At 37.5% G+C, this 24309-nt stretch overlaps 1 protein-coding gene across 1 annotated transcript; it reads right to left on the bottom strand.

The window, feature by feature from the left end:
- Nucleotides 1-10803: 10803 nt before the first annotated feature.
- On the bottom strand, nucleotides 10804-23978 carry SPINK6 (serine peptidase inhibitor Kazal type 6). Its single transcript, XM_045485521.1, has 4 exons — nucleotides 23865-23978; nucleotides 20823-20845; nucleotides 12168-12283; nucleotides 10804-11022 (listed from the first exon to the last, which is right to left on the bottom strand). The coding sequence occupies exons 1-4, from the start codon at nucleotides 23920-23922 to the stop codon at nucleotides 10977-10979; spliced, it is 243 nt and encodes an 80-aa protein (XP_045341477.1). The 5' UTR covers nucleotides 23923-23978; the 3' UTR covers nucleotides 10804-10976.
- Between the last annotated feature and the right edge of the window lie 331 nt (nucleotides 23979-24309).

The raw sequence follows: 24309 nt of genomic DNA, 5'->3' as shown, positions 1-24309 counted from the left end.
CTTGCAGAATGATTCTGATTTTGCAAATCCTAACCTATAAAAATTCCTTCCTTCCTTCCAAGATAATAATTGAGCACCAATTAGTCCAAGTATTACCAGATGCTGAAAATGTAGTGAAAACAAAGAAGGATTCATAGAGCCTACATTCTTCATTCTTTTCTCAGACACTTGCTGGGTGGAACCCACTGATTCCAGAAAGTTTATTAGACTCTGGGAATTTAAAGATGAATAAGAGAAGCTCACAGGTAAGAGGAGAAGAAAGCAATTTGATTTACGTTATACACAAATAAGTAGGGGAGCCTGGAGGACAGCACATTCGTGGGAGTGGGGTGAGGAAAGGCTGAGAAGAGTCGTCAGGATCAGCTATCACAGAGGATCTAACTCTCAGACTTATTAGAAAACAAATAAGAACTAAGGTATATTTTGAGAAATGGTTAGGCTCAGATACAGAGACAGGCATTAAGATGAAAGGTTTATAGGCAAACCTGAGTTTTTTTTTTCTTTAATTTTTTTTTTATGTTTATTTATTTCTGAGACAGAGACAGAGCATGAGTGGGGGAGGGGAAGAGAGAGAAGGAGACACAGAATCAGAAGCAGGCTCCAGGCTCCGAGCTGTCAGCACAGAGCCCGATGCAGGGCTCAAACTCACAAACTGTGAGATGATGACCTGAGCCGAAAGTCGGTCGCTCAACCGACTGAGCCGCCCAGGCACCCCTGCAAAGCTGAGTTTTATCATCACTCTTGTACTTGGGGTTCATTAAGATCCCTGGATCTATGGGTTTATAGTTTTCATCAAATTTGGAAATTTTATTAACTATTATTTTTTCAAATATTTTTTTCACTCCTTCCTCATTCTTCCCCCCTCTCACTGTGGGAAGTTGTCCCACAACTTATTGATATTCATATATAATATATACAATATATTGATATTTTACTTATATAAATATGTAAATATATTTCCTGTGTTTTATTTTTGCTCATTTCTAATGCTGTGTCTTCAAGTTTATCAGTCTATTCTTCTGCACTAGCTAATCTACTGTTAATGCCATATAGTGTATTTTCCTTCTCAAACTTTTTGTTTTTTCATCTTTATAAATATACTTTAATTCTTTTTTCTTTCTTTCTTTCTTCCTTTCTTTCTTTCTTTCTTTCTTTCTTTCTCTCTCTCTCTTTCTTTCTTTCTTTCTTTCTTCCATCTATTTTACTGAACATGCTCTAGCTTTCTTCTTGAGATAACTGGCTTAATAGCCTCATTTATCAATGATATCACTTGTGTCATGCCTGGATCTGTTTTTATGATTGATATTTTTACAGATTCAGGGTCATGTTTTCCTGTTTTCTGTTTTTCTGTTTCCTGTTTTCATTCTCACCTGCTCCTTCTTTAGATGTTATTTATCCTAGAGAATCATTAACTCCTTGTCCCTTATGGAGGAGGACATACGCCATTTACCAGGTGTGTGTGAGGTGGGGTGGGGGTGCAGGTCCTAGCAAAAACAGAAGCGGGAAAAGGAGGAAGAAGCAGATTTTTATGGAGTCCTTCAGTTTCCCTGTCTCAAGAGTTTATTAAAATTCAAAATTTCTTCATTGCAAAAGAGAACTGTCAAGAGAATGAGAAGGTAAGCCACTGACTGGAAGAAAATATTTGCCAAAGATGTATATAACAAAGGACTATTACCCAAAATATCCAAAAATTTCTTAAAACTCAACAATAAGAAAATGAACAATTCAATTTAAAGATGGGCAAAAGACCTGAACTTCCTTACCAGGGGAGATATACAGACAGTAAAAAAATATATGAAAAGTTGCTCAAAATCATATGTCTTTAGGGAAATGCAAATTAAAACAATGGGATATCACTACACACTATTGGAATGGTTAAAATCCAAAGCACTGACAACATCGAATGGTAACAGGATGTAAAGCAGTCACAAAAAGACAAGGAGGAAATTTAAATGTATATGTTTAAGTAAAAGAAGTCAATCGGTTAAGGCTACTGCAATATTATGATTTATTCTTATATGTATTTGGTCTTCTTCTGTGGTTCCTGCCTCACAGCTCCTTAAATCCTTGGAATTTTCTAAGTGTTGAGGGTGCTAAAGGTATCTTTGGTTATGTTAATGGTGACTCTTGTAAAGGGCTTCGGGATGGGGGTTCGTTGCCAGAGGAGACAACCTTGTAACTAGAGGTTTGGAACTTTCAGTTGCACCCCTTCCCATGCCACCCCCCAACCCCCCCCCCCCCCCCCGCCCCGTGACCTCTGAGGAGGGGAGAGGGGCTAGAGGTTGAATCAATCCCCAGTGGCCAATGACTTTATCAGTTATGCTTTGCAATGAAGTCTCCATAGAAACACCAAAGGAGGCAGTTGGGAGAGCTTCTGGGTTGGTCAGAAGTTCAGGTAACATGCTGGATTTGCAATTGGAACCTCTCATCTGTAGCCCATCAGTCAGAAGCACAGGTGACAATCTGAGCTTGTGACTGGCTTCTGAAGTGGGTGAGGGGTTCCTTAACCTGTGGGATCTAATGCCATCTCTGGGTAGATAGTGTCAGAATTAATTTGAATTACGGGACACCCAGCTAGTGTCCGAGAATTGCTTGGTGTTGGGGAAATCCTCCCTCCCACGTTGAAATTGGGATCCAGAAACCATAAAGAGTTATATAAAGTGTGATTCCAACTAAATGACATTCTAAAAAAGGCAAAACTATAGAGACAGTGACGCTGAGTCATTGAGCGAAACTGTCAAGAAAGAATTCTTGAGACATTTTATGGTGCAGAAAAGTGCTTTTATTATATAAATAGTTCAAAGACAGGACCCATAGGCAGAAAGAGCTGCACTGGATTGTGAGAAGTGACTAGTTATATACTTTTAAGTTTGGCAGAGGAAGGGTAGAGATAACCTAAGTCTCTAAAGGGATTTCTGCATGTTATAGGAGAGTTATATGATCCTGGAAATTTGACTATTTTCAAAATAAAGTTAGTTGGTTTTAGTCTCTAGCACATTAACCATAAGGCAGCCATAAGTTCCTTGAGGAACGTCACACTCTGCATGTCTCAGGTATTTATCAGTGGGCTGCAAGTTGTAAGAAATTTTAATTTTAGCTACATTTCTCTTGCCTTTGTTCTCCTCATCAACAGCAAAAAAAAAAAAAAAAAAATCAGTGATTGTCTGAGGTTCAAGGGGAGAGAAGGATGAATAGGTAGAGCACAGGGGATTTTGAGGGCTTTGAAACTAATCTATATGACACAATGATAGTGATCCATGTTGATACTTTTGTCAAAACCCAGAGAATGTACAACACAAAGAGCAACCCTATTTCCAACTATGGCCTTTGGTTAATAATGATGTGTCAATGTTGAATCATTGTAAGTAATGCCCACTGGCGGGGCATGTTGATGGTGGAGAAGGAGGGGAGGGTTTTTTAAGAATCCTATGTATTTCCTGCTCAATTTTGCTATGATCTTAAAAGTGATCTAAAAAAATACCTATTAAGTTTGAAAAAGAAGAAGGTAAATACACCAGAAATTAAAGACAAAACTGACAAATAGCAAGAAGTTCCAGTTTATTCTCAGTAAGCCTACTGAGTGCATTTCAGGGCTGTGTCCCCAGGACTGGATGGTATTTTCCTTTGACACTATTATCATTATTAAAAACATATTTTCTTATAGGTACATGATGCCTCACTTTACAGTTTGCATGGAGACTTTATACACATTATATTTATTCATTTTTCCTGAATCTGTCAAGTCTTATCGTCATCATACATGTGACAGTATTCAGGCTTAGAAAGTTAGGATTTAACCCACAATTGCTAGTAGGACACAAACCGAAGATATCTTTGTAACTCCAAATCCAGTTTCTTCCAAGGATTCAGTACCCCTGGAGAAAATAGACCATTGATAGGTGTACCAAGAGCAAAGATTTCTAGTACAGAGACAGCTGGTGAGGAGCACAAAGGTTGCCAGGGTTCCCATTTAGGAGATGACATTTTTACTGGCAAAGCAAAGAAGGAAATCTATGGAAAAGAGTGATTATTTCCTTTGTTATCTTTTTGTGTTAACCTGCTAGCCTGCACACTTCTACTCAACAGAAGTTTCCTCTCGGTGTGTTTCTACAGCAATGTGTTTCTAGGTAGCATGGTACAACAGTTTCCTTCAAACGACCCTTGTGAAGAGCGTATTAGCAAGAAGAACCACATCTCTTCCCAGGTTCTAAGATTTGAGAAACAAAAAGTTTAGTGTCCGTAGGAAAGTGGTAATGAAGTCATAGGCGTTGATGTGTTCTTGAGATCGTGCCGGTTTCACTTGCATAAAAGAGTATGAAGGTTTTCAGTAAGTCCCAGAAATTAACCTATAATTAGTTATGACACCTGTAGGAGGGGCTCAGTGTCTCTTGAAATTCTCAGTAAGAAAGTATTTAATGATGTCTGCTCTAAGTCTATAAAACTGTTTTCAAAGTACTGCACATCTAACAAAATTGTTACCTCAAAATAGGTTAGATTTTATTAGGTGAACAAACAGTTTTCTGTGTAATGAGAACTTGAGGACTGTAATTATGAAGTCAAACTCTTCGTGTGAAAAATAAAACAATTCAGGTAACTGCCATTGTTGTTCTAATGTGAGAATTGGGTGGTTTTCTCCCCTGCTACTGCTCCCTTTTCTCAGCTGATGATCTTACATAATTTTCAATTCTATGTTACTAACTTGAGTCACCATACCGTGCAATAGATTTCCAGAACTTACTCACTTATTCATCTTATCATTAAAAATTTGTACCCTTCGACCAACATCCTCCCATTCTGCATCCCCCTCCCCATTCCTGGCAAACAACATTCTTTTTTCTGGCTCTATGACTTTGACTTTTTTAGATTCTACATATATGTGACATTATGCAGCACTTGTTTTTCTGTGTCTCCCTATTACATTTAGTATACTGTTCTCTGGGTTCATTCTTGTTATTACAAATGGCAAGATATTCTCCCTTTTTTGGGACTAACATTCATTTGTGTATACTGTTGAAGTAATTAAACTAGGAAGATGTTGGATTGAAGTGGCTCTAATGTCTTGGTAGCCTATGTAGTAAGCAAACCCAAGCTAAGCCAAAGTCCATGCACTTGAATCTGAGGAAATGGAATGTAAGAGAAACTAATCACAAACAGCCAACTAGACTTTTCCAAATAAAGCAATTGCTTCAGGTAGAGCCAAACAAATAATTGCTTTGTTTTGCTTCCACATCTTCTGTGTAAAAGCCTTTCCTCTAGCTTCTGTCCGTGCTCCTAACTACTTTAAGTTTCATGCTGCCTGATTTGAATCAATGTTTGCCCAAATAATGTGTAAATTTTAGGGTGCATCAGTTTATCCTTTAACAATATACACAAAATTTTCTTTAACTATTCATCTGTCAACAGCCACTTAGGTTGTTTCCATATCTTGGCTATTGTGAATAATGCTGCAATAAACATGGGAGAACAGATAGCTCTTTGAAATCAGGAGCGTAATTCCTTTAGATACATACCTAGAAGTGGGATTGCTGAATCACATAGTAGTTTTATTTTTAATTTTTTGAGAAATTTTCATACTATTTTCCATAATGGCTGCACTGATTTACAATCTCACCAACAACGTATTAAGGTTCTTTTTCTCCACATCCTCAACTAACTTTAATTTTTTTTTTTTAATTTTAAGTAGACTCCATGCCCAACATGGGCCTTGAACTAACAACCCAGAGATCAAGAGTCACAAGCTCTACCAACTGAGCCAGCCAGGCTCCCCATGTTTTTACTCCACATCCTCTCCCAAACTTGTTACCTTTTGAATTTTTGATAATAGCCATCCTAATAGGTGTGAGGTAATATCTCACTGTAGTTTCAATTTGCGTTTTCCTAATGATTAGTAATATTCAGCATCTTTTCTTGAGTCTGTTAGCCATGTATAGGTCTTCTTTGGAAAAATGTCTATTCAGTTCCTCTACTCATTCTTTAATCAGATTAAAGTTTTGAAAATTTTTAGTTCTATGAGTTCCTTATGTATTTTGGATACCAAGCCCTTATCAGTTACATGGTTTCCAAATATTTTCTCCCATTTAGGTGATCATTTCCTTTGTTGTGCAGAAGCTTCTTAGTGTGAGGTAGTCCTGCTTGTTTAGTTTTGCATCTGTTGCTTGTGCTTTTGATGCCATATCTAGAAAGTCACTGTCAAGGCCAATGGCATGAGAATTTTCCCTTTGTTTTCTTCTAGGAGTTTTACAGCTTCAGATCTTATGTTTAACTCTTTGATCCATTTCAAGTTGGTTTTCATAAATGGTGTAAGATAAAGGTCCAATTTCATTCTTTCGCACATGGATATCTAATTTTGCCACTGCCATTTACTGAAAAGACTATCTCTCCTACTTTGTATTCTTGGCATTTTTGTTGAAGATTAGTTGACCATATATGTCTGAATTTATTTCTGGGCTCTCTATTCTGTTCCATTGGTACCTGTGTCCATTTTTAAGCCAGTGTCATGCTGCTTTGATTACTGCAGCTTTATAATATGACTTGAGATCAGTGTGATGCCTCCAGCTTTGCTCTTCCTTCTCACAAATGGTTTAGCTATTCAGGGCCTTTTGTGGTTCCATATAAGGTTCAGGGTTGTTTTTTTCTATTTCTGTGAAGAATACCATTGGAATTTTGGTAGAAACTGCATCGAATCTGTAGAACAGTTTAGGTAGTATGGATATTTTAACAATATTAATTCTTCTAGTATGTGAATACAAGATATCTTTCCTTTTATTCATGTCTTATTCAATTTCTTTCATCAAAACTTTAACAAGGGACAAAAGAAGGTCGTTATATAATGATAAAAAGATCAGTTAATTGAGAGGATATAACAATTGTGAACATACATGCATCTGACATTGGAGCATCTAAATATATAAAGCAAATATTAACAGAAAGGAGAAATAAATAACAATGTAATAATACTAAGGGACTTCGAATATCCCCCTTCAACAGTGGATAAATCATCTGTACATAACATTAATAAGGAAATATTGACTTTGAACTACATTTTGGACCAGATGGATGAAGTGAAACAGAACAGTGCATCCAAAAGCACCAGAATACACCTTCTTCTCAAGTGCATACAGAACGTTCTCTAGGACAGATCATTTGTTAGGTCTCAAAACAAGCCTTAACAAATTTAAGAAAATTGATGTCATATAAATATCTTTTCTGATTACAAAGCTATGGAACTGGAAATCAATAACAGGAAGAAAACTGGAAAACTCAGGAATATGTGGAAATTAAATAATACATTTCCACAAAAAAACCTACTATGGATCAAAGGAGAAATCAATAAGGAAATTAACAAAACAAAACATAACAAAACACTTTAGACAAATGAAAATGGAGCACAGTATGCCAAAATGTATGGAATTGTGCTTTATGATGTGTATTCTTTTAGTGTATATGCCTTATCACATTTAAATAGTAACAATATCTTACTCTAAACAGTAAGATAAAGGGGGCCATGCAAGGATACCCTTCTCTTATTAGGTTAGGACTAAATCTTCTCACATGAAAGGAAGCGAAATATGCTCTGTTTATTTTCCCTTAGGTCAAACTACAGAATTGAAATGCACCAAAATTCTGTAAAGTCACAGATACCAACTCTGGGGAAGAAAAGAAGAAAGTTGAAGAAAGACCAAGAACATTTCACAAAATGCCTAGTTTGGAGTTAGTAATCCCTTTGAAACAGGCCTTGTCAGGCTATGGCTATAGCCCCAACACAAAACTGACATCATTGTTTGTACACTGGGAATTATGGTAAATACTGTCACCCTCTTTACATATTCTTTTAAGCTTTTGCTTAATTTATTTATTAATTTATTTTAATTTTAGAGAGATAGAGTGTGAGAGTGAGAGTGTGAGTAGGTGAGCGGCAAAGGGAGAGAGAATCTTAGGCAGGCTACATGCTCAGCATGGAGCCCCATGTGGGGCTTAATCCCACAACCTTGGAATCATGACCTGAGCCAAAGTCAAGAGTCAGATGCTCAACTGACTGAGTCACCCAGGCTCCCTGAATACTTCTAATTCTGATGTCTTTAAATATACAGGACTAATCCTTCCGATTCAACACTTATATCCAAGTGACTCAAATTACTAGGATTGTGTGAAAAGTAGTTTAGGAGTATGGGATTGACAAGACCATCTCAAGGCTCTGCAACTCCCTGGTTATGAGATCATGGACAAATCCTTTATATCTCTCTATCTTAGCCTCCTCTTCCATAAAATGCGGCTGCATCTTCACAACTATAGTTAAATTTAAATGTGATAATGTTTGGGTCCTTACCACTGTGAACATGAATAATCAGTAATAGATTGGTTAACCTGATTTGTTAGTGGTGAATTATTTCAGTCTTTTATCTTAGTTACTATTTTCTCTAGCCTTTTTCCCCCTGTTTTTCCCTTTTCGATTTTAGAGCGTGTGTCTGTGGTGCATATGTTTATGTAAACTACTTCAGGAAAACTTTCCATAAGCACAGACAAGCCTCCAGACAAGGTGTCCCCACTCAAGTCTAATCATTGACATACCACATTGTTTCTGCAATGAATTTAGCTTAAAAAAAAAAAAAAACAGTAAGAGGCAAATATATGAGAAAGACGTGACTTGGCAACATCTGGTGTGGAAAGAAAAATGCCTGAGGATAGCTAGTGGTTATTGGTATGATCCAGTTTTGACAAAGTTCCCATGGTCATTTGAAGGTATAATGATAGATATGAGTGTTCAGATCAAATGAATTATTTTTTTATGCTTTGAAGAGAAGAGTACAAACCATACCTGGAACAGTATGTTTTGTCTTGGCTATCACAGTGATGCGGAAAGTAGACAGAATTATGAATATTTGCATCTGTTAGAAGAACCTCATATTAAAAAAATATTCAAAAACATTTTTAACAAAAAATTTTAAACATACAGCAATATTAAAATAAATTTTTAGTGAACCCCTTTAAACCCACCAGCTAGATTTTACCATTACTATTTTCCTTTGCTAGTTTTGTTGGATATCTGTCCATTAGTCCATCTTTGACACAATTCAAAGTGAATTGCAGGGATCGGTACCCTTCCCTCTTAACAACTTCACTATGCATATCAGTTAGGACTACACGACCTGTAAAAATAAATAGTACACTACATGCTTACATTCTTTTCTTTTGATGTAAGCTTTGCAAACTATGATATGGATATTTTCAAATGTGGATTCACTGTCAAACCTCAGTTTGAAAAGCGTATACATCTCTGAACCCAAACTCCTGTATTTTGACCATTAATTATTTTATATGTGACTTGCTTCTTCTTTCTAAGAAATACCAGATTTCTGGCTTTCTGTGGTTTATTTTTTATTTGCTTCCCTTTCATCCCCAAAGAATAGCTCAGAACTATACAAGAGATAGTAATTTAATTATTTACTCAGTTATGGCACCTGAAATAAACCTTGAAGTAAATGGTAGTCTTAAGATGTAAGTAAAAGATGTGTTTTAGAAATGGTAGACAGAGTTGCACAAGGTGGTCCAAGAGGCATTCCAGGTCAGACAGAATAGTGTGGTGGATATACACATTTTGTGTGGACAGCTGACAGGAATCTGGCCTGAGGGGAGGGGACTGCTCCAACAGGGAGAGAGGAGGAGCGGACCACACTGGGAGGGATACGTTTAAAGACGTACAATGACTCAGTTTCCCAACTACACATAGTGTCTTCATGCCTCCGTTAGAAATAATACATTACTTCAGGGTGTAAGAACTAAAAAGGAGAAAAGAACTGAATTTCCCCAAGAAGCAGGGCACTTAGTATACAGATAAAAAAAGGACAGAAAAAACCTCACGTGATGAGAATTTTAAAAAATGTTAAAGGAACAGAAGGTAGAAAAAAACTGTGTATATACTGAGAAAAAGAACAAAAATATCCTGGGCAGTGAAGAAGTATAATGCTGAAATTGAAAACAGAAGATAATAGCAAAATCTACTGATTTTTGACCTCTTGTTACGCGTCAGAGATCATTTAACTGCTTACATGCTTCATTTTCCTAATCTTCTTGATAAATTTAGGACATAGATACTAGTGTCTCCATTTTAAAGGTGAATACATCATAAATCGAAGAAATCAAATGACTTGTTCAAAAACAAATAGCTTATGTGAGAGTTATGACTCACATTCTGGTCTGTGCGACTCAATGGTCCACCCTCTTATTACCCTAATTATATATTATATGATCATTTTTCTCCAGCAAAAGGAATAGTCTGTAAGCACGGAAGAGCACAAATCCCACACTTCAGGAATTAGAAGGTGTCTATCTTCCTTAGCATAACTTAATCCACTCCCAGGCTCTTTATCTAAATATTAGATGCATCCCCCAGTTTGGTTAGGTCCTATTCAATTGTATAAATAAAGGGTAACATCTATCTGCATAAGTCCGCCACTCCATGAAGATGAGAAAGCTGGGGTCTAGAGAAGCTGAACGTTTTATTTTTATATAAAATACTTTTCCTGAAATTAGGAAGAAATGATATTATGTATTCTACAGCTTAAATAATAGATATTGTGAAATAACTGTAAGCCTAATGTAGTATCACATTGTTAAAAATACTTTACCATCCACATGGCAACTGTAAGAATAAGAGAGGGGAAGAGATTTTCCCAAGATCCCACAGTGACTGCTTGGTTGATTTAGATCCAAAAATGTGGTCTTTTTATCCAAGTTTATGCCAGTCAATAAGCCATGTAATTATATCTGTATGTCTTCTTGATCTCAGAGTAAAAACACAAGAAATGCTTCTACAGAATTTACTTTATTGACAAGCAAATCCAGGGAAATACATATGTATTGAACTACCCAAGAGCCAGGCAGAGTAGGTGTGTCTTATAAATTTAAAGGATCCATTAGAGAAAAACAGAAGTGAGAAAAGCAGCAGCTGGAAGTCAGCACAGACACTGCACAAAACTTCAGCATTTTCCTTGATGCTTTAGGTTGATCTTCCCACCACTTTTCCTACAAAAGAGAAAGAGGAATGCATGGTCAGTGCAGTATCATCAGTATTCCTCACAAAGGTTGGAAAAAGGTTTGCTTTCCATAGTTCATGTAGTCATGTGATTCTACATTTCTCCACATTTACGACAAGGCAGAGGTCAATTAAATGTACTCAGAGATGACATCTGGACAAATTACAGACAGCATGAAATGTAAACAAATTTGAGAGTTTTGCCCAGGCTTAGACCTTTTGGTTTCAAGTGTTCATTGTCTCAGAGTAAGTATGTACACAGCCGGAAAAGGCAAAAGTGACAGGAGAGATAATAGCAAAGATTCTAGTGTCATAGTTCTGATAGAAGATGTAAGAAGTTGAACCAAGTGTTCAGGAATTTGGCATTTGATAGTAGATCATATATTCAGTTCTTCTCAGTAGTAGGCATCCATTAAATCAAATCTCATCTTACCCTACTGCTTTTCTTCTGGGAAAAGTTTGGTGTTAGTCAGATATGTTACATAAGCAAGAGGCACATATTTGTTATGTGTTGATTCACTATTAATTTCACTCTGTATGCTTGGCTTTCTTATTATTAATAGGGAGTTATATAATACCCGTGCTTAGGAATTTCACAGCAAAGTTGAGGGTAATTAAGACATTCACAGAAGAAACTCTAACACAAGGAAATGAAGACAGTGGTGAGGAAGTGAGACAACTTTTATCTGGCTTAAACAAAGGTTATAATTCCCTTGGTTATAGAGTAATCAATCAGACTAAAAGATTGACTGATTGATTGGTTGGATAAATTTTTATTAATTATAAACTGATCTACTGGGAAGGTCACAGTTTATTAGCTAAAATCTACAGCATCTCTTCTGTTCCTTATAAATGTGGAAATTCAATAAATATTGGTCCTTGGTAGAATCTTCTTAGTGTACTAACTGTAAAGTTTGAATAGTCTGAATAATAAAGGATAATCTTTTACTCTATTCTTTCTTGAAAGGCTCTTTCCATTAAAATAAAAGAGAAGAATGGATGGAAATTGGTACCTTAGTAACATATAATTTGGTATAAAATGAAATGTCTGAAAATAATTTGGATAAAAGAATATTTTTATTGATGATAAATTTTCTCCAAGCTTCTCATGTTTCTGATTTTGATGAATACTTACACCACCGCCTTACAGAAGGCACATTGATTGCCGTACGTCTGGCCATCAGAACCACAGTGGGGATTAGATTCCCGTGTGCAATAGACCTTGGGATCCCGGAACTCACCGCAGTCAATCTACAAACATAAGCACAGTGACATTGACATTAATGCATTCTGTCTAAGGGACTGTCTCTTAGAACAGAAGCTTTGGGTAAACTTACACGCACACACACACACACACACACACACCCATGATATAAAGCTTCCTGAAATAGAAAATAGCTTTCCTTATCTGCTTAACTAGAATTTATTAAATGTAACTGAGACTTTCCCTTTGAGACACAGGAAACCCATTTCTGTAGTTATTGTATTCAGGAGAAAGTTAATGGTGTACAGCAGATGCTTACTCATCATATAAGGAGTGAGGCAAATGCTATAGGTAGGACTTTTTGCTCCAACACTAAATTATTCTAAATGAGAGTCATTTTTGGGCTTTACATGCTGCTTGCTTTTTCTTTTCTTCCTTCTTCCCCTCTTTTCTTCTTTCCTCCTTCCCTCCCTTCTTTCCTCTCTTTCTTTTACTGTATTAATTTAACTCTAAAAGCACTCCTGCATTGCTATAAAGACATGGATGCTATTGCAAGGAACTCCTTGCAAGCAAAGAGTTCCCAGATGTTATCTGATGGCTTGTTAGTTTTCTCCATGGCTGCTACATCCATTTATTATCTCTTGAAAATACCATTCTAATGTCTTTATTAGTAACTTCCTCTATCTCAGAGTCTATTTGTGGAATTTGAACTTTTGTGCCTACTGTAAAAACACAGTAATGGCTATTTAAGCTGCTCTATTTAGAAGGATTCTGAGGTTGCATCCAGCCTTGATGAAAACATATGCTATGACTAATTAGTAAATCTCGTCATGAGTTCTATGGAAGGAATGGTGGTACCAATGCCACTAATATGTCTCCTTACTTATAGTGGTCTCTCAGAAGTAGCCTGGAGTTTCAAGGTTCTTTTCAATTCAGTGTCAACTGAGTAAGTATTTGCTGTGCAAATGACATTTGACTCATTTTATTACAGGGTATGGGCAATATGTAATAGGTCAAACTGAGCTCTTCCAAATGTCAGCTGTGTGGAATGAAGTTACATTTATTTATTTATTTATTTATGTATTTATTTATGTATTTATTTATGTATTTATTTATTTTTTTTTAAGTAGGCTTTACACCCAGCTCAGAACACAACACCATGCTTGGACTCATGACCCTAAGATCAAGACCTCAGCTGAGATCAAGAGTCTGATGCCTAACTGACTGAGCCACCTGGGCGCCCCTGAAATGAAGTAACATCTAAACATGAACACAGGGACCATCCTTTACTCCATCTATCTTATGTTTATTAATGGATTCATAATATTTAAACTATTCTTATGTGGATTAGTTGAGTTAAGTCTCACAATAACCCTGAGATATGCATTGAATAATGTTATGTTAACCAGTTTATGGATATGAATAGTGATCCTCAGGAAAATTATGTGGCTTACCAATGCCACATAACCAGGAGGCACTGAAATCAGTGCTTGGACATATTCCTTCTCATTACTGATCCAAATTGCCAACAATCTGCTATGGCTGATTTCCAACACATCCTCATTGAGAGAAAAAAAGAACACCTGTCGCTAGGCACCCTTGACCATACTTACAGTCAAGATATACAGACTTTATTGAAGTACCTTATGAACAGAATGTATGGGCAAGGTGAAATGAATCATTTGTTCAAGATATTATGTAAACAATTGTATATTGACAAACCTCTCTGAAGGTTTGCATGGAGAAATGCTCAGCAAAAGAATCACACAACTGAGTTTAAAAATATCACATATATCAGGTTGAAGACATCTGAGACTATTAAATATAGATTTTTGTTGAAATTAGGCACTTGTACTGTTGATGTTGGGCAGTATGGTATTTATCAGAGATCTTAGGGCATGGTTGCATAGGAGATAGTTTCACCTTGAGTCCTACTTGCTCCCACAACTCTTAGAGAAAACACTACCCTTTCTTAATACCTCCAGGAAAGTAATCTTTCCTGTAGGTCTCCAAATGGAAAAAAGGCTGGAAAATCTTTGGGGCATTATAAATCATAGGACACTTTCTTCTCAAAAGCTGTTTTGTATTTTACATTTAAGTCGTAGATGTACACATTTGCAACTGTGTGCTTGGGCCAAGAAAGAACTGTAAACCCCCGAATCATCATTAATATTTTCATTTATTCCACAAACAGCCAATGGGTAGCTAGTAATTTGGAGGACACAGTGCTGGGTGCTGATGATACAAAGAGGAATCAGTCACAAACACTCTCAGTAGGCTCACCATCTCATCTGCATCAGGGAAGCAGAGACGACATAGATCATTATGGCACAGTGTGTGATAGATGCCCCTGTGGGCCAGGCACAGGCAGTATGGAAGCTGAGGACAGCACATCTCAGTCGGAGGTATGTGTGTCTCTACTGTCAGGTCAGTGAGGTAAAGAAAAAAGAAAGTCTCTTACATGAGAGAGACGCCTCCTTAAGACACCTTTCCCTGGCAGTCGGCCCTCTGATCTTGCAATCCACCCTCTTTTGTCCTTTAGAAAGCAGATATGGCAGAGGCAGTTGGGGGGCAAATATGGAGAGGCAGTTGGGAAGACACTGTGAGAGTGTCTAGACCCCATGTCCTTCCCCAAGCCCACTTTCCCCTTCCACTGCCCCCTGGAATTACTAGGAAGAATAAAAGGTTTCAACAATTAAAAGCAAATCAATCGAATGGCATATGAACACACTTTCTTAGAAAATGGACACACCTCACACTTTCAAATTGTAGTGGCTTCCAAACATCCCTGAACTGGAGCCAAAGGATCCCATTATAGGACTTGTTCTGCTGCTTGCCATTAACTAATTGTGTCATCTTAGACAAAGTACTCAATATCTGTGCCTCAATTTTCTTAATTAAAAACTTGAAAAAAAATAACAGTTTCTACGCTTCACTGCCAGAGTTGCTATGAGAATCCAAGGTGGTCATGTAAAAGTTGTAGAGAGTCAGGATAGAATATTTGAAATAGCCCTGGGCTAGGAGTGTGGAAAATAAGCTTCTTCTTGCAAGCCTGCCCTAACTCTGATGATAAATCCTTTGAAAACCTAAGCTCCAGGTATTTGGAATATTGCTACTACAAATACTAACAGTGTATACTGTATCACAATATACAGTTTCTGGAGCCCATTATTTCTTATCCTATTTTAGTGAATTTTGGGATGTTTTTAAAATTGGTGTTGGATTTAACAAGCACCTCCATTTATTTCCTTAGTTCAGCTTCCGGAGACTGCTTCTAGGCACTTGGGTGACCCCTTGTGGTTCTTCAAAACACTGTGCCCTCTAAAATTTGGAATAAAACAACACTTTAGTACCCAAATATGTTTTTTTTGCTAATAGTGACTACCAAATCCTTTAACTTGTCTGGAAAATGAGCTCATATAGTTACTAAATCAACTAAAGAGTCAGGATTATTGATATTGTAGTCCAGCATTTTAGTTCTACAAAAAAAGCCAGTAAAAATTTGCAAATACATACACAATCACTCACACACACACACACACACACACACACACACACACACACCAGAGTGTAGGACTTCTTAAGCAAAAAAGTACTATAATGAAAAGAGTTGTTTAAAATCAGCACATACAGCAGGGATTTTGAAACTTGGAGGAATTAGAAACAGAGAGCAGAATTCACTGCATTGGCTCAGGAAAGACACGTTGAGGATGGTGTATTTCTGACAATGAGGAATTAGTCTGAGATTTTGATGGAGACTAAAGGGAAAAAAGGTCTGGAACTCATCAGTATCATCTGGGAAAATACATGTTCTGAGAGAAAAAATCAAATACATAGAATTTTCTTGAAAATTCCCATAGTGAATACTTGGGAAGAAAACAGAAAAGACAATAAAGGGAATAGAAGAGAAATAGTTGGAGAGCCAGGGTATTGACGTAGTGTAGAAGTCAGGGGAGAGTTCCAAAAACATTTGGAGTGGTCAATTATAGCACACAAAGAAATCATGAATAATGGCTATGTCCTGAAAGCAGCCTTTTTTTTTTTTTTTAAAGAGCACTTTTGGTGTGTGGAAGGAGTGTGAAGACGGGGGAAGCAGAAGCCAAGTCAGGGAGGGGTATGATAAAGAAAGGAGCTGATATATATGCATAGGGAGTATTTTTCAGTAAAGGCGAGAATAGGTGAAATATATAGGGCAACTTTAGTCAATGATTTGATTCACACTTCATATTAAATTATGCCAAACTGTAACTCTTTATCTCTCCCTCCAAATTAGTTCTACATTTCGTTGTTTTTTTTTTTTTTTTCACTTTTTACCGTAGCACCATTCTTCAGATTCTTCAACCTACCTCAGGTTAAAACACTGCCACTTCTTTCCCTTTGCAAGTATCACCCTTCATGTATTTCTTTACTCTACGTCCCTCTTCACCAATTCCAAATTTATGACCTGTCACCACCCTCAACATTTCTTTCCTGAGCCAAGGTAGTGAATTATGCTCTCTGTTTCTAAGTCCTCCAAGTTCCCAAATCCCTGCTGCACGTGGAGACAAATTTGCTTATTTTAAATGACTGTTTTCATTATAGTACTTTTTTACTTAAGAAGCGAGGGTAGTAAACAATAGCATGTATTTGTTTAGAAAATTATGCCGCTTGGGGCACCTGGGTGGCTCAGTCAGTTAAGCGTCCAACTCTTGATTTCGGCTCAGGTCACGATCTTGTGGTTCGTGAAATCGAGCCCGGAGTTGGGCTCTGCGCTGACGGCGTGGAGCCTGCTTGGGATTCTTTCTCCTCCCTCTCTCTCTGCCCTCCTCCACCTCGTACTCTCTCAAAATAAATAAACAAATAAACATTAAAAAAAAGAAAACTATGCATTCACATGTACGGCACAATGGCTTTCTACTGCTGATCAGAGGTAGTGTGGAGCTACAGAAGCTCACTCAATGTGGAGTCTGGCATCCGAAGATGCTGACTGCACAGTTTTACTGCTGTTGGTAAACTTGAAGGAGATAGGTCCTCTTTCTAAAGCCTGAGTTCTCCTATCCGTAGTTATAGATGCTGGTTAACGCTGCCAAGTTGTATTTAGTTATTCTGTCAGTATTTTAACTGTAAATTAATGCAAGCTAATTAGGAAAAATGAACTGTCCCAAACATATTTTAGCCATAGACCATTGTTTTACTAACTATACTAATATTTACCATGCCTTTATCTTTTTTTTTTTTATTTTTTTTATTTTTTTTATTTTTTTAAATTTTTTTTTTCAACGTTTATTTATTTTTGGGACAGAGAGAGACAGAGCATGAACGGGGGAGGGGCAGAGAGAGAGGGAGACACAGAATCGGAAACAGGCTCCAGGCTCTGAGCCATCAGCCCAGAGCCTGACGCGGGGCTCGAACTCACGGACCGCGAGATCGTGACCTGGCTGAAGTCGGACGCTTAACCGACTGCGCCACCCAGGCGCCCCAACCATGCCTTTATCTTAACATACTAACAGAAATAGGGGCACTTGGGTGACTCAGGTGGTAAAGCATCTGACTTTGGCTCATGTCATGATCTCATGGTCTGTGAGTTTGAGCCCTGTGTCAGGCTCTGTGCTGACAGCTCAGAGCCTGGAGCCTGCTTTGGATTCTGTGTCTCCTTCTCTCTCTGTCTCTCTCTCGCTTGTGCTCTGTTTCTCTCACTCTCAAAAATAAATAAACATTAAAAATAATTTTAAAAATACTACCAGAAATAAATATAGGTATCTTAAAATTATTGTAAAAAGGAAATGGTTGACGATTATTAGTTTTCAGCAGTTTGTAATGTTAATTTCAATCTGGAATATTCTTTTTTTTTTAAATTTTTTTTTTCAACGTTTATTTATTTTTGGGACAGAGAGAGACAGAGCATGAACGGGGGAGGGGCAGAGAGAGAGGGAGACACAGAATCGGAAACAGGCTCCAGGCTCTGAGCCATCAGCCCAGAGCCCGACGCGGGGCTCGAACTCACGGACCGCGAGATCGTGACCTGGCTGAAGTCGGACGCTTAACCGACTGCGCCACCCAGGCGCCCCTGGAATATTCTTTTAAACAGATCCTTAAGATTATGTTCCTAAATACACAGCTTGGTAGGGAAATAAGAAAAATAAAACAATGTAGGGAGTAGTTTTAAAAGAAAAATCTATTCCATTAAAAAAACTATTCTTGGGGCGCCTGGGTGGCTTGGTCAGTTAAGCGTCTGACTTCAGCTCAGGTCATAATCTCACAGTCCGTGGGTTCGAGCCCCGCGTCGGGCTCTGTGCTGACAGCTCAGAGCCTGCAGCCTGTTTCAGGTTCTGTGTCTCCCTCTCTCTCTGCCCCTCCCCTGTTCATGCTCTGTCTCTCTCTGTCTCAAAAATAAATAAACGTTAAAAAAAATTAAAAAAAAAACTATTCTTATTTTGAGATTATGTCATTCAAGCACTTTGGTATGATACAATAATTTCTTTAATGAAGGCTGGTGAGGGCAAATAGTAGTTTTACTTTTAATTATTATTATTATTATATTATTTTTATGTTACTTAATGTTCCTACTTGGCAAATTAAAGAGCTGACAGCATATTAGTCATTTACATTTATGGGGAAATTTTTACAAGACTCTGAATTCCAAAAGTCCAGGAACATGCTTTTTGTTTAGTTTGAACACTCTCTTTGAAAGAATGTGAAAGTTTTACAAGTCAATAATTTCACCTGCTCACTCTAACTTCCCATCAGGTGCTCTATCATGGAGAGCTTTCTTGGCATCAGAAGAATGACTTTGATGTCAGAGAAAATCTTTCTCCCTTTGTACTGGCTAGATCAACTTGAGTAGGCATGCTCCTAAAGACAGTTTCAACTTCTGTCTGTTGATGGGACTGTCACCATCCTTCCAGCCACACAGAAGAAAAACAGTAGCCTTCATAGGATTCAGATACCTAAGGCCAGAAGAGGCTTTAGAGATCATTGAATCCATATTTTCATTTTAGGGATGTGGAAACAGAGACAACGAGAAGGCAAGAGACAGCCTGTAAGTATTCGAACAAGGACTGGTCTATGTTGTCTCTAGTGTGTTTGAATGTTTGAAAGTCACTGCTTCCCAGCATCAGATAATTACCTAGAATGTAGATTCAAAACTCCCCAGCTGTGTGATTATTATTCAGTAAGTCTGGCATGGTGTCTAGGGATTGGCATACTGAGGAAGCAACCCCCGTGATCCTCAGGGAAGCAGACTCTAAGACTTGGGTCCATCTAAAGGAATAGAATTAGTAAATTGCAGATTTTAAATGAGCCCTAGAAAACACTAAAAGTCCCATCTGGAATTCCAAGCTGAAAGAAGAGGAGCAACTCGTGTGTTAAGGAGAAAGCTGGGGTTAAATTCCATATATTTTAAACGTATGTATAATAGCCTTATCACATATCACTACCTAATGGGATATGAAATGTTTGTCTTGATCTGATGTCCTTTCTCTGTTTGTTTGTTTTGATATTTAACATAGACTGTGCTACCATATATATTTAAACATAAGAATAAATCAAATTTAGAATGTACAATTATATATAGCAATACAAACACATGTGCACGTGCACTAGGACACAAGTGCATGTGTTTGTGCACACACACAAAGACACACACACACTGGCAGTTAATTGTAAGGCATCATCGATTGTAAGGCATGTATCAATTTCTGAGATGCTAAAATTTGAAATAAAAAAAAGTTTTATGCAAGTGGTAGGTATACTAGGGTTGGAAAATATTTTTCAGCTCCTTTGCTAACTCCAATCATTTGGCAGTGGTATCTGGAAACTTTGGACGCCAAGAGTTCTTGAGCACAACAAGGATAATCAAGAACCAAGGCCAAAAGTCACGTAAAAATGTTCAGTATAGACACAGGGACAGGATTGGCAGAGCGAATACTGATGATTTGTGTTGTCTTTTGGTAGAACAAGAAAACTGGAAAAAAGTTGGTGGATTAATCAGCCAAATCTTGAAGATAACTCGTGTCTATTCCTATTTTTAACCCAAATTGTATTTCAGTTTGAGTGAATCAGTGTGTGTATCCTCAGTGCAAAACATTATACAAGCTGCCTCCGCCGGCTGCCTTGCCTCCAAACAGAAAGTAGCAGCCTCTGTCCTAATAACTCCTTGATAAACTGGTAACGATTAATCGCTAAGTCATCCTTTTACCAAATGCTCCCACATAGTTTATTTCACTTAAATCTAACTCTATGAGGTGAATAATATTATCCCTTTTCTATAGTTGTGGAAATTACAGCTCAGAGAAGCTGAGTAACTTGCCCAAGATCACACAGTGAAATGAGTGATAGAAATCAGTGCTATCACAGATTCATCCTGTTTTTATTTATACTCATTTCACTTTAACAAAATCTGAGAATGGGCATTTAGGCTCTTTTAAGTGGAACACAGTATATTCGTAGAGATGCTACAGTTGAAAAAGGATTTGCTTCTGATTTCTGCATTCGGTGAGCTTGTTCGTTGTTTCTGCTCTTTCACCCGCAGGCAAACCTCTCTTTGGTCTGGGAATTCTAGCCAAACTCCACCCAGGTCTGAATAAAAGATAAAAAACATGTACTGACCTTTCCTTCTTGACTGAAGACACCTGAAAAAAAAAAGCACAAAATCCAAACAAGGTAGTCTCTGAATGTGCAAAAAAGAGAGATTTGCAAAACTAGGACACGCCCAAGCCCAGCATGATTCTTGTTCTTGGTTCTTGGTCATCTCAACAAATCATGGCATGGTAGTTTTATTTTTTATATGTGTTCACTTCTTAGGGAGCAGTAGAAAGTTTGAAAGGGATATAAGCACATGTACTATAATGGGGTAATATTTTCTGGAGGTTGGGATGAGGTGAGAGGAAATAATTTAAGGGTCTGGAAATTCATGTGACAGCCCTGGCGAGTCACTCATTTACTCTGGAAATGACTTTGTCATCTCTGGCTTCACTGGGTTGGAAGCTGGGTTGGAAAATTTCCTCTAACTTTGACATTCTAGGATTCAAGTGCATGGAGTCCCTCCCCAAAGCCTTTGTTACAGGCAGTTGGGGAAGGCGCTACATTTGTTTGTTCTTTGAGCCCCACATTGCACTTCTGCCCTTTATACTCAACCAGCTTTAAAGACTTGGCCCAAATATAGACTCTTAAGGACAAACTCATTCTCTTCTCTATGACTCATTCTCCTGCTACATCTTTCTAAATTCCTGAAAGAGAAAAAAAGTCCATAAATACAGTCTTGCTTCTCTCTCTCCCTCCACCTTTAAGATTATGTGTGTGAATTTTAGGTTGTGGCTAATTCGCTCAGTGGTTTAAAATACTGATATAAAAGTCTTAGGTTCAGTTCTGATAGAAGCTGCGGCTGATTTCTGGCCATTTCTGTGGAACTTCTATGTCAACAACACTTCTCCCATGTAAGCCCAAGGCCACTTTGATGACAGAAAGTCGATGAGTAAGTGTGATCCTTTTCTAGCTCTGGTCAGCACAAGGCTTTTAAAAGATGTTAATGAACATCTGCTGTAGTGATTACCAACCTTACTGCAGTAAGCCGTGTGGTGCGTTACTAGATGGTAGCTCCAATTGTGGTGAGCAGAGCATAATGTATGTGACTTGTTGAATCACTATGTTCTACACCTGTAACTAAAGTAACACTGTGTGCCCACTATATTCAATAAAAAAAGAGGATTTCTCTACTAAAAAAATAAGTAAAGCACAATTTCAACAACAAAAACAAAACAACAACAAAGTATAGATTCTAAGGATAATCATTTGAAAACTCCATTGTATAAGATCACATGGGGCCTGGAAGCCTATATTTTTATGACCGGTTCAAATGATTTTTATGACAATACATTGTTATAATTTTTCATCATTTCTCCACTGTACAGGTCTTTAATCAGAAGAGGAGAGATTTCACCAAATGTCTCCTAGGTAGGAAATGCCAAAGCAGAAGCAGAATTAATATGTACAATGTCTGAGTCCAATCCAGTATTCTTATTGTTAAACTTTAATAATGGCAATATTAATAGGCATTTGTCGAACTCTTACTATGCCCCACTCACTATGTTAAGGACTTTGCATGCATTTTCTCATTTAAACCGCCATGTAGGGCCAGCCCTTTTACATTCCCATTTTATAGAAGGGGAAAATGACACACAGCAGTGTTTACACAGCTGTAAAAAGGAAATGCCAAGACTGATCTTCATTTCCCTTGGCACATTAAGACTCCCAGGCCCAGTGCCTTCCCAAATACGGATAAGTCTGTGAGGGACTCAGTTTTGTGTTAGTGTTTGGTGTTGGACAATCAGATCCAATGAGAGTATCCATTAGCTTTTGTAAAGAGAAGCAATAAAAGGATATCAGTTAATTTCTGAAACTATCTTTGTAAGTAAATTTTAATGTAGTTATAGATCTATTTTTTATGTCACTTCAGCAGTTGACTGAACCACTCACTCAAGCTGTTTGGCTTACGCAGTCAAACTCACTCAAAAGCATCACTGAAATCTTATATCCAATTAAAAAAATATTTCTAAGTGTATTTATTTACATAAATATGACCAGTTCCCGGCAAACCATGACTTGTCCATCTGCTTAGTTTCAATTAAAAATTCTTGTTTTTTTACATGTTCTGCCATTTAAAATCTCTGATAGCAGCAAAATTCAACCACTTTTGTCACTGGAAAACGTTGTATCAGACATGGAAGTTCCCAGAACCCACACATTTCTAGTATTCTACAAAGGAGAGAAGATCTCAAAATGTTGTGCTATTTCTCCAGGTGACACAGGCCATTAGTGGCAGATTTGGGCCTAGGTGTTGGGTCTCGAGTCTCTAGCATGTGCTTTGTCTACTGTAACAGCAAAGAAGAGAATAATAAAGAAGGAAGTAAACAGGTACAGTGGCCCCGTTTGTGCACATGATCCTGTGATGAAAAATGCCAGATTGAACTGTAATGACCCTGTAAACAGTCTGAATTGATAGAATATATGACCATTGCTCATTAAAGTGACAAAAGATAGTCCCCTGCCTGAAGGATTAATTAGCTACCAGCCTATATGTTTCTGCATTTTAGGATTCATTCACTTTTCTGGAGCATTCTCTGAGTGGCCTTTTTCCTCCTGGCTTCAATTTCAGTTATTTGCAGCCCAGTTATAAGAATAATAAGGACAGGAAATCTTCCTTTTGTCTCAGAAGCCAAACTAATAGTTACAACGATTACTCATCCTCCAGACTAGTTCTGTGGAACAAATATCAACTGTAATGTCTAGAAGTCTTGGATTCAAATTCTAAATTCTACTTACTAGTTGCAAGTCCTTTGGCAATTTTCTTAAGTTCTTTGAGCCATGTTCTTCTTTTTATATATGGATTATAGATACAAATACCTGGCCATGTGTATTGGAGATAATGCATAAAAGCCCTTAGTACATGCCTGGAATATGGTATATGCTCAACACAAAAGTTATGTTTATCATTACTATCACCATTTTCATTATCACAATCGTTATCATTATTGCGATCTCAGAATTTTCTAAATATCAAAATCGTGAGAATTGTGAAATATGGTAGAGAAATACACTTATTTCCAGTTAAGTATAAATACTGGATTATAATTTTAAGAAAAAAAAACTCACCTGAAAAAATGCTGAAAAGAGCCAGAGACAGGAGCAGAAAGATACTCAATAATTTCATGGTGCCAGTTAGCTCACTCAGGTCAAGAGTGCTTTGTCCAGCTCAGGTTCTGTGTCAAGACACTTCCCAGAGCACTAAAACACACAATGAGACATATATATATAGACAGACAATCAAGGGAGTTGGGATCTCCACCTTCTTTATAAATCACATTCTAAAACCACATGCAAATCTGTAAAGTTTAGGCATTTATTGGGACCTCTTACCAACTTAAAGAAAGGCTTCATGCTCTCCATCATGCTTAAAAATTAGAACAATTATGTGACTCGCACCTTGGGTCTTATTAATAATTGAGGATGTCATTTTCCACCTGTAGCCTACGTTTTCCTAACAACCAATATATCCTCCCTGCTCTTCCCTCTAAGGTTTTGCTGTATTAAAGGGATG

The sequence above is a fragment of the Leopardus geoffroyi genome, chromosome A1 (assembly GCF_018350155.1).
Source record: "Leopardus geoffroyi isolate Oge1 chromosome A1, O.geoffroyi_Oge1_pat1.0, whole genome shotgun sequence".
Taxonomy (NCBI): Eukaryota; Metazoa; Chordata; class Mammalia; order Carnivora; family Felidae; genus Leopardus; species Leopardus geoffroyi.
This window is presented reverse-complemented; position numbering and strand designations above follow the sequence as displayed.

Excerpts from the sequence above, each read along its gene's own strand:
- SPINK6 (XM_045485521.1), bottom strand. The coding sequence starts at position 23,922 with ATGAAATTATTGAGTATCTTTCTGCTCCTGTCTCTGGCTCTTTTCAGC. Across the intron at positions 12,284-20,822 it reads TCTTCAGTCAAGAAGGAAAG|ATTGACTGCGGTGAGTTCCG; the intron begins GTCAGTACATGT and ends TTATGTTTGTAG. Across the intron at positions 11,023-12,167 it reads GCCTTCTGTAAGGCGGTGGT|GAAAAGTGGTGGGAAGATCA; the intron begins GTAAGTATTCAT and ends TCTCTTTTGTAG.